Source organism: Protobothrops mucrosquamatus, unplaced genomic scaffold (assembly GCF_001527695.2).
Source record: "Protobothrops mucrosquamatus isolate PMUCROS unplaced genomic scaffold, P.Mucros_1.0 scaffold1454, whole genome shotgun sequence".
NCBI classification, from domain to species: Eukaryota; Metazoa; Chordata; class Lepidosauria; order Squamata; family Viperidae; genus Protobothrops; species Protobothrops mucrosquamatus.
The window spans coordinates 167051-183719 of NW_015387632.1; the positions used below are offsets into that span (position 1 = coordinate 167051).

Below are 16669 nucleotides of genomic sequence, written 5' to 3' on the forward strand. Positions count from 1 at the left end.
AAATGGGGACGAAATCATAAGGGCTATGCCCTCATGATGTCATATATAGATTAAGGGAGCATTTCTTGCTCTAGCAAATAGCATGTGTGGATTAGCCCCCAAATCCCTAGTAAAATTTGTACTCATAAACAAGTACAGAGACACATGACTACTTTTCTGCTCCTAGCTCATGCCTAAGTGATGGATTGTTCTAAATTAAATGTATAGAAAAAAATAATTTGAAGAATAAAATGTAGAACCTTTTCCTTTTCTTCTCTTTCTTTTAGCAAGGTGTCTCTGTCTACCAACTTGACCACAGTTGGAAGTCCTAGAGGAAAATAAAAAAAAACAACTTTTAAATGCTTTTACATATGTCATTACTACGGTTTATCCAGTCCATCATCCATATAAATTGTCTGGAATCAAGCTAGATTGCTACTGTAGTGTTTCATATTAGCAACTGAAAAGAGAAGCCAAGACAGAGCTATTTCTTTACCTTCATGATCTTCAAACCGAACTCCATGCTCTGGAAGGATATCATCTCGAAGCGAATCGCAAAGCTTCAGAACTTCACACACTACAAGAACAATGAAAATGTTGAAATTTAAGTTAAAAAAAATTTTCTGGTCAGCTGGACAAGGTGAAGACATTTTCTTAATGTTTCAGTGGGTTTTCTTCATGATATAATTTTGCTAAATTTTTCTGTTTTTGTTTTAAAGGAATAAGCATTTGAGGAAACAAATGTATACTACACAATCTGAGAATTGGAATGACTGAAACTTTCCAGGAGATGCCTCATTATAATATATATTAGTTTTTGTAGCTCTGCATTTTGCTTGAAATGAGTATTTTCTCATTGGCAGCAATTTTTTCATATCTGAGCCAAAAATAATACTGAACCCTGAATTTCGACAGCCAGAATTGAAGACTGAATTTGGGAAAATCCATACAATTATACAACTTAGCCCCCTGCATAAATAAACTTCCATTATTCCAGTGAAATTGACTAAAATTGCAATCTTAAATAGATTTCCTACCACTTAAATTCTTTCAACTTCCAGGGAATTCTTAACTAGTAAATATGCTTAAAATTGCACCAAATAAACCACAATGAAACATTATATGCTTTTTAAGAAATACATAATTGCATCTGCTTTTGTCCATAGAAGCAAAGGGTATAGGAGCTAATAGGTGAATTTAAGTTCCTTATCTCCAAATTATATCACACTGATATTTTGCAACAAGAGTTGGTTTTTCTTTAAATGCTTCTCAATGTCCTGATATTATAATTTATTTTGGGGCATTTTTTTCACCTCAGTTATCAACTAAAGATTCAAAAATCAAATAAAGTCTTTGCTAAGAACAGCCACTATACTCTCAAAGTTCCCAGTCTCTGCTGTTTTTGTTCAATGAATAAAAATATTTTATTTACATATCATTTTAATATCCTAGCTAAAACTCTTCTGATCTAAAAACAAAAGAGATCAGCAGCGCCTGAATGAGTCCTTTGTTACAACACTAATGATCTCAAAATGAGATTTCCACATGTAAATGATTAAGCTCTACAATGCCTAGAAGCAGGGGAAGAAAGGAGCCATGTTATGGCATGTAATGGCATGTTAATTAAGATTCTTTGACTTGATATTGTGTTTCAGCCATAAAAATATGCTTTGTACAGCAGGCAATAGAATCTGGGCAACCCAAACAAGTACAGCCAGGAAGTGAGAAAACACGGTACACTTCTTCCTTTCTTTCTTTTATAAGTGTGCTTTAAAATAATAAAAATTCATGCAGTCACCAGTAAACACACCACAGTGCCATAAAAATGGAGAGTTATTTCTAATAGCAAACCGAAATAAGTAAGCCTGAATGTAAATGCAGAGTGTCACTTCCAAAACGTGCTCAGCTTGTGACTGAAAGGGGCTCCTGTCTATTTGCACATTTTGCACAAGGGACTGAAGCATTAGTTGTATGTGGAAACAAAGGATTCCCTTTTGTAACAGTGGCACACAATTTGTATAGACGTCTATTTATAACCAGAAAAATCTCACCTTTTTTTTCCCTGGCAATTTGCCTTACCCCTTCTCTGAACTCAGATAAAACATGAAGATATGGCATTACTGTAGATTCAAGCTGCAGCATAAAAAAAAGGCACTTTAAATATCATTTCCTTCCTAAACTACTTTTACCCATTCTCTTCCAAACTAGGTGGATTTCTAAAACCATTATCTACATGAGGTGAATGAATGAAGCAAAGGAGCTCTTATCATACCTGAGTTTTATACAGGTGGTCCTCGACTTAATGACCACAATTGAGACGAAAATTTCTGTGGCTAAGCAGGACAGTTATGACTTTTTTGCCACAGTTAAGTGAATCACTGTCAAGTTAGTAACAAGATTGTTAACTGAATCTGGTTTCCTCATTGACTTTGTTTGTCAGAAGGGAGCAAAAGGTGATCACAAGATCCCGGGACACTGCAACTGTCGTAAATACGAGCCAGTTGCCAAGCATCTGAATTTTGATCACATGACCATAGGAATGCTGCAATGGTCATAATTTTGAAAAACGGTCACAAGTCATCTTTTTCAGTGCCATTGTAAGTTCAATGGTCACTAAATGAATGGTTGTAGGTCAAGGACTACCTGTTGAGCAGATAGACAATATAATGCAAGACACTCAGGCAAGACAGAAAACTGGATAACTTTTACATTCTTTGTTTTGGAAAAGACAAAATATATGGGACAGAGCATGGTCCAAAAGAAGAAATCTACCGTGCCCACCCCTCCTCATTTCAAGCAATGGGTCTTATCTGTTGATAACATCTGATATCCTGTGATTGATGGAAATGCAGAAAGCTGGATACCTCTTTCTGATGTCAGAATGCTCCCTTAGTGTATCTAAACAAAGCATTTGCACCATTGCCATATTCAGGCTGAACTAATGCAGGTCTCTCATATAAGTACTTGGAATAAAATTGTTTATTTGAATAAGGCTCTTACATGAACAAAAGCGGCTTTCTCATGACCCCCACTATTCACAATATCAGTATCAGTCAGAGGTTACACTGATGAACAAAAGATAGTCGTACTGCCATGAATTGACAAATACTATTTTGATATTCACTAATTTTTTCTGTGATGATTATATCAGGGCTATGTTGGTTTACGCTGGTCTTATTGTAGCACATACCCAGGAATTTCAATTTGTACAATCAGATTCCTTTCTGTTGCTAGATCTAGTGCCATTTTCTGCACCGATCTGTCTTTTTTTAGGGTTAATTCATATACGGTGATCAAATTATTTCCCTATATACTGTTAAAACTCGCAGGTTTGTTTGAGTATAAGCTTTAACTGCGCGAAATGGTGCATCATAGGGCAACAATTTGTGAACCAAGATACTACAAATGGGCTTACAGAATGCACCTAAAATCCAGGATTCATGATTTCCATGGAATTGAAATTTAGCAAATTTTATAAAACATTTTAGGACACAACATAAAATGTTATAAAATATTTCCTGTCCTAATGTTTGACTGTGCTATATAGTTCAACGTGGACTATTTCAAGGCAGAAATCTCTCAAAGTATTGCAACTTTTCCAATTAAGGCAGTATGTTAGAAACTCTGCCACTGTTGAAGGCATTGAGGAATCTGGTAAGGAAACATCCCTGGCACAACGACCCAATGGGTCATAGCTTGCTTAGTTGCTACCTAAAATGTTGAATGAAGTGTAACTAGTAAAAGCATTGTGGCTTTAACTAAAGTGCTCAGTCTTTTAAATAGAATACATCATCTTCCTAAACAAGTTAGAAAACATTTTTTGCCAATCTTAACCTAGAACAAAATATGGTGATCTTCACATCTCTACTGTTATATCTGATTTGTTTTCTATTATATTACCCAAGTTTATATAATAAAAGCATGCTATTTCAAAGAATAATATGTATGTGTACATTTTGTTCTAGCAATTATGTCTTTCGTATACCTTCCTTTTAAAAATTCAGTGCCCATTGGTTCCCATTTCCCATTAAATGGCAGGAAGAACTTCCTATTCTATATATGTATGTGTGTGTGTGCATGTGTAACAGAATAAAACAAAACAAGACGCAGGGTAAAAATACACTATTACTCCTATTCCTACTACCACCACCACTGCTATGTTTGTTGAAAGCTTGCTTCAATGTCTAATCCAATCTTTAAAAACCATGAATAGTTATAATATCAGTAAAATATGCTTTCCACTTACATTTAATGCATGACCGTTTCTTCCAACTGGGAAACCAATTCCCTCCTCACTTTCTATTGTGCCAAACACCTATGCAAAGGAAATGTATACAAACCTGAACATATAGATTCACACTTACTAGCAGGTCATTTTTAAGTGTTAGAAATTTCAATCAAAAATAACATGGATGCAATTTGAGTTACCATGCATGGTTTCATATTCCACACATACAGCGGAACAATAATATAAATTCCTGTAGATAGATATCAACTATTCTCCAAGACGTCCCTGCTAGGGGAAGAAGGCTGTTCTGTAGCACTTTTGGGCATGATGCAAATTTTAATTGCTCCTGAAATAGTATTGCCTGATGATTGTCAAGATTAATACATTAATTACTTATGTATTTAACCTTATTACTGAATTAATAAAGTATAGACTGCTCTGAGTCAGTTTTTGGTTACAGCATCATAAACATTTGGGAAGGAAGGGAAAAAAATAAGTTAATAAGTAAGTAGCAGTACTAATGAACCTTAAGGCATATATTAATTTCTAGAAAGAGTCATTCAAACCCCAACATTCTTATTTAAGTAATTGCCAGTTGTATTCTGAACCACAACAAATCTCCAAGTTCTAATCCAAACCATAAAAAAACTAACCACCAACATGCATCCTTAACAAACAATACATGGCCAAATTTGAAAGCTTTATTCAAAATCCCATACCTTGAATATGTGGGTAAGATAAATGCTAATATTTTCTAGCAGCATTCTATTTGGCATCTGTCGGGCAGACTTCTTTGCAGCAATATATGAATTACATTGACTGACCAATGATCGCAGCTCTTCCAAGACTGTACGCGTATCAATGTTATCACATAATGCTTCATGTACAGCTTCTTTCTTGTCATAAAAACTATGCAAAAAAAGAAATTAAGAAAAAAATCTTTACATTGCGCTTAAATCATTTGAATGAAAAGATTTTGATAGTAATTGGAGAAAAATGAACTGAAAGCTTAGTCTAAAAGAATTTCTCCCAACTGGATGAATATGTATTAAATTGGCAAATACTGAATGTTACACAAATATGATAAAAAAATGTAATTTGCTCTGTGCATCAGTGGGATCTAATCAAGAAAGAGATCCTGGATCTATGAGGGATAGGTCAATAAAATCAACTTAGTCTGAAGCAATTGTGAAAAAAAGGAGATAAATAAAACTGACAATACTGTTATGTCTTATTGAAACGTATTGTGCAATCATCTTTTTTAAATGACTATTTTAATTTCAGAATCTCAAAAGGAACAATATAAAGCTGGAGAATGCAGAAAAGAGAAAATGATATTATCAAGAAGCTAAGCAACTCCCCTATGTGGAAATGTAAAAATATTTGAGTAGAAAAAAAAGTAATGGTATGAAATAGAGGCATGTAGAATTATGTATGGGTGGAGATAATTTACAGAAAGAAAATTATCTTTTTTAAAAATATATTTTATTAATTTTTAGAATAACAATCTTTAGTACTTGGTAAACAACGTGTTGTCTGGGTTCATATATTTAACAACAGTCAATAATAATGTCTATGATTTCATAATCAACGTACTAATTTCTCTTTCAATAGTGTTCTCCTTTTACCAACCTTGAGCAAATATAGTTCTTAGTGCTTTTAATACATACAAAATTGAATTTAAGCATTTTTCTAGTATTTATGCGAATAACAATAACATTAGTATGTAGCGTCTTTTCTAATCAGCTTATGTTACAGTTGTATTTGCAAAAAATCATCTTATGTAAATCACTATAGGTCCTGTTTTCAGAATTTTTATTTAAGCTTAATTTCCTCTCAGTATTCAAAACATTTCTTGTCAGTTATAATTTTCTCAGAATTGAGTACATTTAAATATCCAAAAAATTTCATTCACTTAAATCATCCCAATATTTTTACATTTCCCATATCATAAAAAAATACTATACTATTTATAAATCCTATCTTTTACTATAAAACCCATTCATATCCAAAATTTAATTATTTTTAAACCATATTCAAACAGGTGTTTAATCTTATGGTATTCCATCTAGTAGGTCAAATCATCTCTCTTAAATCTGACTCTCACCTATTCTTATTTAATCTTAATTTCCCCTCAGTATTCAGTACATTTCTTGCCAGTTATAATTTTCTCAAAATTGATTACATTTAAATATCCAAAACATTTCGTTCATTGAAATCATCCCAATATTTTTACATTTCCCATATCATAAGAAAATACTATACAACTTATAAGTCACACCTCTCTTACTATAGAACCCATTCATATCCAAAATTTAACAATTCTTTTAACCATATTCAAACAAGTGTTTAGTCATGTAGTACTCCATCTGGTAGATCAAATCATCTCTCTTGGGTCTGGCTCTCGCCTTCTTCTTTTGCCAAGCAGCTTTCTGAATCAATGTGTTCAGCTTGCCAGGGGATTCTTCCTGTATTTTTATGAGGGTTGTTAAGAATGGGAAAGACAAATGGAGTGAAGCGCTTTCGAGGGGGAGTTTTACCCATTTATATTCGTTAAGAAGCTTCCACTTTCCTTCTCCCTCAATTTCTCTGTTCATTTTTTGTCTCCCAAACTCTAGTGGTTCTCCTGACAGCTCTATAATCCATTTTATTGGATCTTCTTTCTTATCCTCAGATTTGTTTTGAAGTCCTGAAAAATAGAATGTTTTTTCCATTTCCAATATTATAGCAGAATTTTGCAGGTTTTTCTTTGTCTGTATTAAGCTTGTGATTTTCTTCGTTTATAGCCTCTATCTTTGGATCACTTTCCTCTGGTTTTTGTTCTATTGTCTGTTTTACTTGTTCATTCTTTGTCATCATTTTCTGAGAGTTTTTTAATTGGGAGTTTAAGTCAAGGATGTACTCATTTATATCATCAAAATTATTTTTAATCTCATCATGATTTGAAACAATTGTCATTTGAATTAATTGCAACATAGCGTGCATTTCCTCCTGGAAGGTATTTGTCTTGTCTTGAAGTATTACTCCTGCAGATCTCTGATATTCCAGACTGGGGATTTTAGAAAAGAATATTGAGCGTGGTTTCCTTTCATTTTTGGTTGGGTGTGCAACCTCCATTTTCATCAAACCAACCAACCTTAAGTTCCAAACACCAAAGTCTTATATAATTCTTATCTTTATGTACAGTCTTTATAGTCCAATGCATTTCCAGTTGCCAATCCATCACAAACAACTATATTTTATAATGGTTCTTCTGCTCAGGGATCCTACAATTATCAACCAGCCAAGGTTGCAGTCCAAAATATTCAACCACTTAAAAACAATCCAGTAATTTTTCCCCTAGAAGAATAGCCAAAAATTCAAGGTTTTTCTTTCTCTGCAAATGATTTTCAATCTTAAATATCACAGCTTAGTAAGTGTTTATAATCCAAGAAGTTCAGCAGTTTTTATAACAATTGTATTTCTCATTCTGCAATAGATAGCCCAGTGTATTTTCTTTCCTCTATTCCCAGCTGTTCTCTATTTAGCTAAAAGTCACTGAGGATCAAAAGGAACAAGTTGTTCTCTCTTTCTGGGCGTCTTGCTGTAGGTCTATACTCTGATCCACCACTAGATGTCAGTAACTATTTATTTTCCAACTTTTAAAACGAAAAGATTATTTTCTTGTATTTTCATCAATATTCTTTCAAATGGAAAATCTTAACAATTTCCATAATTGTCAGTTTTGTCCAGATTGTAGCCTTACATTAATCCATTTCAATGTATTTCTGTCCCCCATGAAAATTAAATCGCCGCTTCCGTCTATGGAAGGGTGAGGTTATAATCCCCTTCCTTCTCACTTTCAGAGGATTTTTTGCTTCTTGGGGATCTTTTCCAGGAAATCAGTTTCAAAATAGAGAAGAGAAGATCAATATTCTCACCCAGTTCCAAACACGTTGTTCACAATTGTTCTTAGTTGGTGCTTTTGGACTTTGGATACCAGTAGCTTGGGCTAGTCACTGGAGTGCACCTGCTAGCCTTTCTCCTGTCAGTTTGGAGGGCTTCCCCCGGATCAAAGGGATCGACTGCCATCTTTCCCTGATTGACGGAGGGGAGCTCCTTCTTCGTCACCTTTCTGGGATGACTTTAGACCAGGGGTGTCAAACTGCCGGCCCGCAGGCCGGTTTCATCATGCCGGAGCCGCGCCCACCCCATTGCCAGCAATGGCAAAAAAGCTCTGATACGTCGTGCGACATCATGTGACGTTGCGAGTTCGACATGCCTGCTTTAGACCCACTTAGGGTCCCCTGGCAGGACAAAACCAGACGGGTGTGGAGCCCCACAATCCCTTGGCCGCACTGCTACAACGCAAAACCGGAAGTCCAGAAAGGAAATTATCTTATTTTCTCATACCTAGTACTTAGAATAATCCAATACAAATAAATGGTGGAAAATTCACTGAACAAACACAAAAGTATTTATTCAAATGCATATCTAAGTGTGGGACTAGCTTCCTTATATTATGCTAATTATTATCAACCTAGATTACTTAAAGGAAGAATAAATTATATAATATCTATATTCTGCCTTTAGGATCAAAGATAGCATTGAATATTACTTTTATGAAATAACATGGAGGAAGTTATTATACCCATGCCCTGCTTTAGCATGAGATCTTCCTAGATATCTACTTGGTTAATGAAAAAACCAGAAGCCTGACTAGATAGGCCTTTTCTTCTCCAGCAATACTTTGTGGTTCTCAGTATTTGCTCATTAGTCAAAGATAGTCAATCTGGGGCAGTGCTTAAGGCATCATGCCAGAAACCAGGAGACACAAAGCAGCTGGGAGATCTTGGGCCAGTCACTCTCAGCCCTTACAAGAAGGCAACGGCAAACCATTTCCATAAAATCTTGCCAAAAACCCTGAAGAGAGTAGTTTAGGCAGTTGCCAGGAGTCAACACTGACTTGAAGGTATTAAAAAAAAGGGGGGGGGAGGGAGAAAAAGAGAGTCCAGAGGGCTGACACTGAGAACCTATCACACATACCCAACTATGTTTAGATCTTAGATTAGGTCAGGCAAAACATTTGCAGCTGTTCTACAGCCAGCTTGAAAGATTCGGACTGAAGTACATCATTTCTGTAAGATATTGAGCAAGCCAAATTGATACAATGCAGCGGTAAACAAATGCTTCTGGCTTGGAGGTTGCATGGGACATGACTAGCAACTCTGGAACATCATTGAAACAGCCTCTTCAGGCTTTTTTCCCTTTGGGGTGAAAGGATAATGTTTAAGGGACAACCAGATCTCCCCTCAAACTCTGCTTCTTCCCTTGAAAACTAGAATATTGTAAAGGAGAAACTTTTTGGACTAGAATCATGCACTTTGCTTTCCTATGTGTTCCTGGTGGGTGTGGCGTGTGGCATTCCAGTTCCATAGAATGAGAAGCCCTTGAAGGCAGCACCCAGAACTGTGGATTCCATGAATAGTAAGACAGAGCTTGTGTTGTTTTACTAAGTTTCTCAGGAGGAAAAAAAAAAGATATTTCCCAGCTAGAATTAAAGCAACCGTTACTATATGAAAATACACTATAATATAGTTACCACGCCTTACAATAACAATTTTTATTTGTAATGGTTTTATCAGAATATTACTTTTTGAATTTTGTTAGACTATTGTAAAAACCAAAACATGGCTAAAGATTTATGCAAAATAGCACTTTTGCTTTATTTAGATCTCTACCTATGTTTGTGTGGAAGGATAAAAACCTTTTAGCAGCAGCTAGAAATGTCAGTCAGTCAATACCCTGGTAACTGAAATACTGAGTATGTATCTACTTTGGTTTCTGCAAGGAATTATTTGGGGGAGGAGAGGCAACTCTGCACAAACAGATTTATGAAGAATCTTAAGGTATTAATTGTGGGCAGAACAGGGAAATTACAATGAGGGCCCAGAATGGAAAAAATGAAAAAAGCCTATTAAAAGTAAAGCACTGAGATGACACATTACAACAGTGCATATAACTACTCTACCAATGGGTACAGATATAACAACCATGTGTTCAGCAACTGTTCAAACTCATGGTGGTTCTGAATAAGTGGTAGTTGTGACCAGTCCTTGAGTTTCAACTGTTGCGGTGTCCCTCTTCCCCTGCTGGTTCACAATCTGGGCACTAATTGTGATGTTGCAGTGATCCATGGTCACGACTCCAATTTCTGATGTTCCCTGCTGGCTTCCACAAGCCAAGTCAAGGGAGAAGCAGATAGGAAGTTGGAAGCCGCAATCACATGAGATCCTCACTTAATGACCTGCATGGTCCTTGCCTAAAGACAGCAACCAGGACTGCTGGAATTACCAATGATAAGCAGCACAGTCACATGACATTGCACTTTATGACTGTATAGCTTAGTGATGGCAAGTCCACTCTGAACTGCTGTCATAAACTGTATTGCATTTTGACTCATAAGCCAAACTACAAAAAACTTCTGAAAGGCAGCCTGACTAACTAATAATTAATTTAGGTATAACACTAACCCATGATTTGTTGTGGCATGCTAGAATATTGTCTGAATTGTACACTGGAGATAGATCTTAATTCTAGTAGGTAAAAGTCAGCCAGCTTTAGATACTTGGTTTTGAAACTGGCTAGTCTCCATGTAAGATTAGTCACAGTTTTCCAGGTATGGATGATACAGCAGTTGGTTTAATCAAAAACAGGAATAGAAGCCTTCTGTCTTATCAGACCATGGGAAAAGAAGGGAGAAGTTTACAAATCTGGAGAGCAAGACTGTGATTGTTCCTATCATGGTAAACCATGGTTATTATATCCAAACACAATGAAGGTTTCTGAACAAAAATGTTTCAATTTGCACTGTGCAATCCTACTTCAGATAGATTATCTGATAAAGAATGAATGCCTCTTAAGAATGTCCAGCTCTGGGAGGCCAAAACAAGTTTGATATCTTTGTGACCGAATATTAAAAAAAATGCAGCCTGGGAGCCAGCCAAGAGTGGAACCGAGTTCCAGGAATTCAAGGTGGGGCTTCCATGTACTTTCCTCTTCAGGGGCTAAAAAAAAAAACAGCTATGAAATAGTCACATAAAACTGTGCATAGTGAAAACTGCTGTCAAATTCAGTTTGGGGTTTCAGAATCTGAATTACTTTTACTGTAGCACTGATTTTGTGCCTCCAGCAAAATGCTGAGAGTGCTGCAAATGGCCTACGATTGTAATTTCCACCATGCTTATGTGGGGAAAAGCCACTGCTCTTGCTTTTGCAGCAGACCCTAAAACAACTAGTTACTGCAAAAGAATTCAGTCTGAAAGAAGGAAAAAAGGAAGTCTGCTGTGGGTCCCTGAGTGCTGATAGTACCCAGATGATAGCAAGGCTAATTTTTGCCCAGCTGAAAGAAAAGCGAGGCATGTAAATGAGTGGATCTTCTACCTGAATTTGGATGCTGCTGATCTAGGTCAGGGTCTCAAACTCAAACTGATTCAAAGGCTGCACGAGGCTTAGTTTGCTCACCTGAGGCTTGTCATACTGAAAGTTTATAGTGGCATAGATACAAAAATATAAAAAATGACAAATATTGTTAATTTATTAAATTAAAAATCCAGGACTTATGCAAAACACAGCTGCCGCTGAACAACTGTTTCTCTGCCCACTTAGCTGCTAGAGTTTTTTATTAACTTGAATAATATTTGGTTTTATTACTGGATTGATAAGTACTATTTTAAGATCATGTCTGGAATGACAAAAGTTAGGAAACTTAAATTAGCACAGCTCAAATATTGCTCCCCCCCCCCTTTCTTTTCTCCCTCCTTGCTTAGCAGAGATATTTCTTTCTTTTTTATCTTTTTCCTGTTCTCTTTTCTTCTCCCTCTGTGTCTAGCAGTGGAAAGATCTTGCTTGCTTATTTCTCTTATTCCTTGCCTGGCAGAGAGACCCTCATGGCAGAGTAGCCAGATCTGCCTCTCCATACCTTTCCTTGGACAGCCTTTACCGCTATATCCTGGCCCTTCCTCCCAAGTGAAGCTGTGCCTATCCACTGCTTGTGTCCGGAAAGCCTGACACAACCTTAGAAGCAGTTTTGGCCCAGAGCATCAAGGTGGGCAATGGATCTCTTGGTATGAAGGGCCTCTGGGGCACCAAGTGCACAGCCCAGCCAATCAGGCTCTACTCATACTAAGAGTCAGCCAAGATGAACTACTATGCTGCCACTGCTGCCATGCCACTCTTCTCTTTGTAATGTTTCTTGGGGCTCTGTGCAGCTTTCAGCCACCGGACCTTGGTGGACCATGATGACCACAGCAACTACAAAGTGTTGAAAACTGCAGTCTGAAGAAAATGATGGCTGTGGCCAGTTGGTTGCATATGTGAGGTCCCTGGTCTACGGTCTTCTCCCACTTCTTTGGATGGCCTTCCCTGGTTTCTTTTAATTTTTATCAAACCAAGGAAAGAATGGGCCAGAAGAAGTGTTTAAATCTGAAGTTTTCTTTATCAGGAAACACAGCTCTCTTGAAAAGCTTACGAAGGGGACATTAGTTCTTTTTCCTACTTATGGATTTTATGGTAGCATTTTGTTTTACATTCTAGGAAACAATAAAACAATAAAATGTTAGCACACTTAAGCAGAAAAACTGACTGCAAAATGCACAAACAGAGCCTGGCATGTAGGTTTCTATGCCAAGCACTAAACAGCAAGATGAAATCAGTTAAGAAGGCATAGGATTGGTGCTATGAATGGCCTGGGTTGGTATGTGAATTAACAAGTAATTGAGTTTCAAGAAGGAAGTCTTTAAGCAATGCGCCCTGCCTGCTCTAAATGGAAATGCCAGTTTGAAAAACAGGCATTGACACAGATATACGGATATCTATTCATAAAGAGAGAAAGGAAAATGGTTAGCTCACCTTTTATTCAGTACAATTTCCTGGTTTTCCCATTTTTCATACTGGCTTGTCACATCAGCAGGAGCCCGAAGGATATCCTTTACATTTAAAAAAAACTCCTAAAAAGGGAAAGGAAAGAGCCCACAATCTGTTATAAAATATACTGTTCAGATAGTTATTCCAATACTCATTTTCAGTCTAAAACAGGACTAACCCAGCAAGAAAAGTGAAATTTCATCACCTGCTCTGTGTCTCTGTGTGGCCTTAAAAATGTTTTTGCAGAATATGGTGGAACATGTTAACAAAAAAGATTACTGAGTCAATCAAAGTTAAGACCCTGCCAAAAAGGTGGATGATCTGAAAGAGTTTTGCCGCTTTCCCTACCTTCATCTTGCTTTGTATATTGATTTAAAGAGTGCGAACAATAAACTAAGAAAACAGGCCTTTGCAAGTTTTTTTTATTTCTAATTAGCCTTTTAAGGAAACCCCTCTCCACTATAATACAGATTAATCTTGGAGGATATTGTCACTTGACTTAACCCGGCAAGTTAAGTGGCAACCAGCAACTCTATACCAGGGAAAAGGAAGCTGATAGGATTCTTCTTGGCTTCTTCCAATAATTAATCAGTCCTCATTGTTCCTACAATGTATTGTTATCGTTACATATTACTCACAACCCTGGCATGAGGGTGAGATTAGGGCAAATGATGACATGTGATGTCGGTTTTTTTTTCATAATCACGATTGGTAGTACAGGTAGTCCTTGGTTAACAATAGCAATTGGGACCAGAATTTCCATTGCTAAGCAATTCGGTTGCAAAGCCCAACATCATGCAACCGTACCATTTTGCAATGGCCGTTCCAGCACTTCTGGTTGCTGTCGTTAAGTGTGACATCAAGTCGCTATTTGCAATTTCCTGTCAGCTTCCCCACTGCCTTTACTTGTCAGAAGGTGCTAGTGAAGATTGCAAATGTGATTATGTGGCTGTAGGACAGTGCAAGTGGTGATTGCAAGCCGGTTGCCCAGCACCCAGATGACAATCATGTGATTGTAAGGGTGTTACACTGGCTGCAACCACAAGGACCTGTCATAAGCCCCCCTTGTTCAGCACCATCATAGTTTGAATGGTCACTGAACAAATAGTTGTTATGCAAGGATTATCTGTAGATGCTTATGCCACCTTGTGAACTGGGCCCACTCCATTTGTGATCTACGACCTGCATAATGGCTTCTGAAATTCTGACCCCCAATGTTCCTACTTCCTCTTCGTTATTTTTGTCAGATAACAAAACTAATGAACCCATGAATGACTACCACATATGGCTAGTGGCCTGATTTTGGTCTGGTAGATCAAGGTGTGTAAGCCTACCTTATTATTTTGTGCCACAATCTTGCATATGAAGGAAGGAACAAAGAACACCTGGTATTTTTCAGGAGTATGTCCCAACATCTGCACAACAGAACAATGAGAAGAAAGGAAAATAACTTACGCTTATGAATTTCTCATACTGGATAGTAGACTCCATGGTGTTCTTTGAATAGTCTAGAGTATCCTTCCAAGAATGCATAAGAAAAGCCAGCCTTAACTGCCGCGCTGTTGAGAGTTTTAAAGAAATAAATGGAAAAAAGCTGCATAGTAGGGACTCATAGCTGGCATAGGCCATTTAGGCTATCAATACATAGCTGCTCTAAAAAAAAAACCCAAAATACTTATTACAGAATAAAATAAATAATCTTAAATGCCAAAGATGACGGAGATAAGCTAAGCAACAGCTAGCGCCATTGTACCCATCAAAAATGAAATGTTTTTAAATTGATAGATCTTACCTGTATGCTGTTTTAATGCATCTTTTATTGTAATAAAGTTTTTCAAAGATTTGGACATTTTACAGCCAGCAATTGTCAAATGCCCAGTGTGTAGAAAATAGCGCACCCAGTGATCATTGTCAAAGTATGCCTACAAAAATCAATGAGACCAAAGAGTTATATTATAATATGAACCCCCATTAGATTGCAGCAACATTAAAAAAAAAGTGTGATCTACGTTGTAAACAGAATAAAAAATGAAGATATCTATAATTAGATAGGAAGCAATAGAAAAACATTTTTATGGTCAGTCTGAGGATTAGTAAGTTATTTCAGAAAATTATGGATGCCCTGCTTATGTACCATGATTCTAGGTAGCTGATATTAACAACAATAAAAACATAAGAAACAGTAAAAATCCAACCAGCACTTAGCAACCATTGAGTTACAATTGATCCAAAAAAGGGGACTTAAAACCCAAATTCAAACATCTGATGGTTGGGCCCTCTCCACTGTCACATGATGAACTTTGGGCAATTGACAACAGAGCCGCATTTATGACCATTTGCAGTAACTCGTGGCCAAATGATCATGTTTTATGATGGTTTTGCTGAAAACTGGCACTTGCTTCCATTTCAGAAAAATTGTGTCCACAGTAAAACATTGGTTTGCTTAACAACTGTGGTGTTTGCTTAATGGATGTGGGTTCTTTTAATGACTGCTGCCCAAAAGGTCATAAAATAGGGTTGGTGATATGACTGATCCATTTTATGACCATTATGACATATAAATGTTCTCTATGCATATAAATGTTCTTTTTGGAAAAAGTATTTTTGTTTCCATCTTGGTGAGGCTCAGCTTTTCTTTTTTTACAGGAATATACAGGATTTCAGGGGGAAAAATGGTCAAGCACTACTGGTTTAGTGCCTCACACCACTTACCTCAGATTGTGCCAACTCATTGTCATGGTGGGGGAAACGAAGATCAAAACCTCCTCCATGAATGTCCATAGATTCTCCTAGAATGGATCCAGCCATTGCAGAACATTCAATATGCCATCCTGGACGTCCCTATTAACACAGGGTGATAACTTATTAATCATGTACATTAATATCCTAGATGATTTAATACTAAAGGCTAACATGCACTAAATTCATTAAGTGATTTAGCTCAGTTAGTGAATTCTGGAGAAGTACAGAATGACTACAGAATGGTGATGGGCTCATAATTTGTTTAAGGTGGTGTCCTTCAAACTGAAGGATATATTTGTCTTTTGCTTAGGAATTAAAGACATTAGTAGATAAATATTTCTAAAGCCTCCAATCAGCTGATGGCTTAGAAAAACATTAGGATGAACTGACTATATAATTGCCTAAAACTGTAAAAACTGAAAAAGTCTGCTAAGAGAGCTGTGAGGCCAAAGATAACAAGAATAGGTTCATTATAACCAGCTCAGATGGGAAGACTGTTTAAAAAAAGTAAGCAAATAAACCTCATCTATAAAATTATTGGATCACAGAGGAAAAAAATACTCCAAATTGTATCTTTCTAGGGCCATTATTTCACAGCAATACTAGACAATTTTAATCTAAGAATCTGATCTGTACTGATTAGGTAAACACCACAGCTGAAAAAACAAAAGGTTATTTAAGTGCTTTATGAGCTAGCACCTTATACAGCTATATAGGTAGTCCTTGACTTACAACAGTTCATTTAGTGACTGTTCAAAGTTACAACATCATTGAAAAAAAGCAACTTAAGACCGTTTTTCACACTTAAAACCGTTG

At 36.6% G+C, this 16669-nt stretch overlaps 1 protein-coding gene across 2 annotated transcripts in view; it reads right to left on the reverse strand.

The window, feature by feature from the left end:
* CARS (cysteinyl-tRNA synthetase) overlaps positions 1–16669 on the reverse strand; it is a 43735-nt gene that overhangs the window by 2826 nt on the left and 24240 nt on the right. For both annotated transcript variants that reach the window (XM_015822072.1, XM_015822070.1), the window contains 9 exons: positions 15824–15952; positions 14904–15033; positions 14567–14670; positions 13097–13194; positions 4927–5116; positions 4226–4294; positions 2031–2112; positions 476–556; positions 240–307 (listed from right to left, as the gene is read on the reverse strand). In XM_015822072.1, coding sequence (XP_015677558.1) covers positions 240–307; positions 476–556; positions 2031–2112; positions 4226–4294; positions 4927–5116; positions 13097–13194; positions 14567–14670; positions 14904–15033; positions 15824–15952 — 951 coding nt within the window. The remainder of the gene's footprint in view (positions 1–239; positions 308–475; positions 557–2030; positions 2113–4225; positions 4295–4926; positions 5117–13096; positions 13195–14566; positions 14671–14903; positions 15034–15823; positions 15953–16669) is intronic.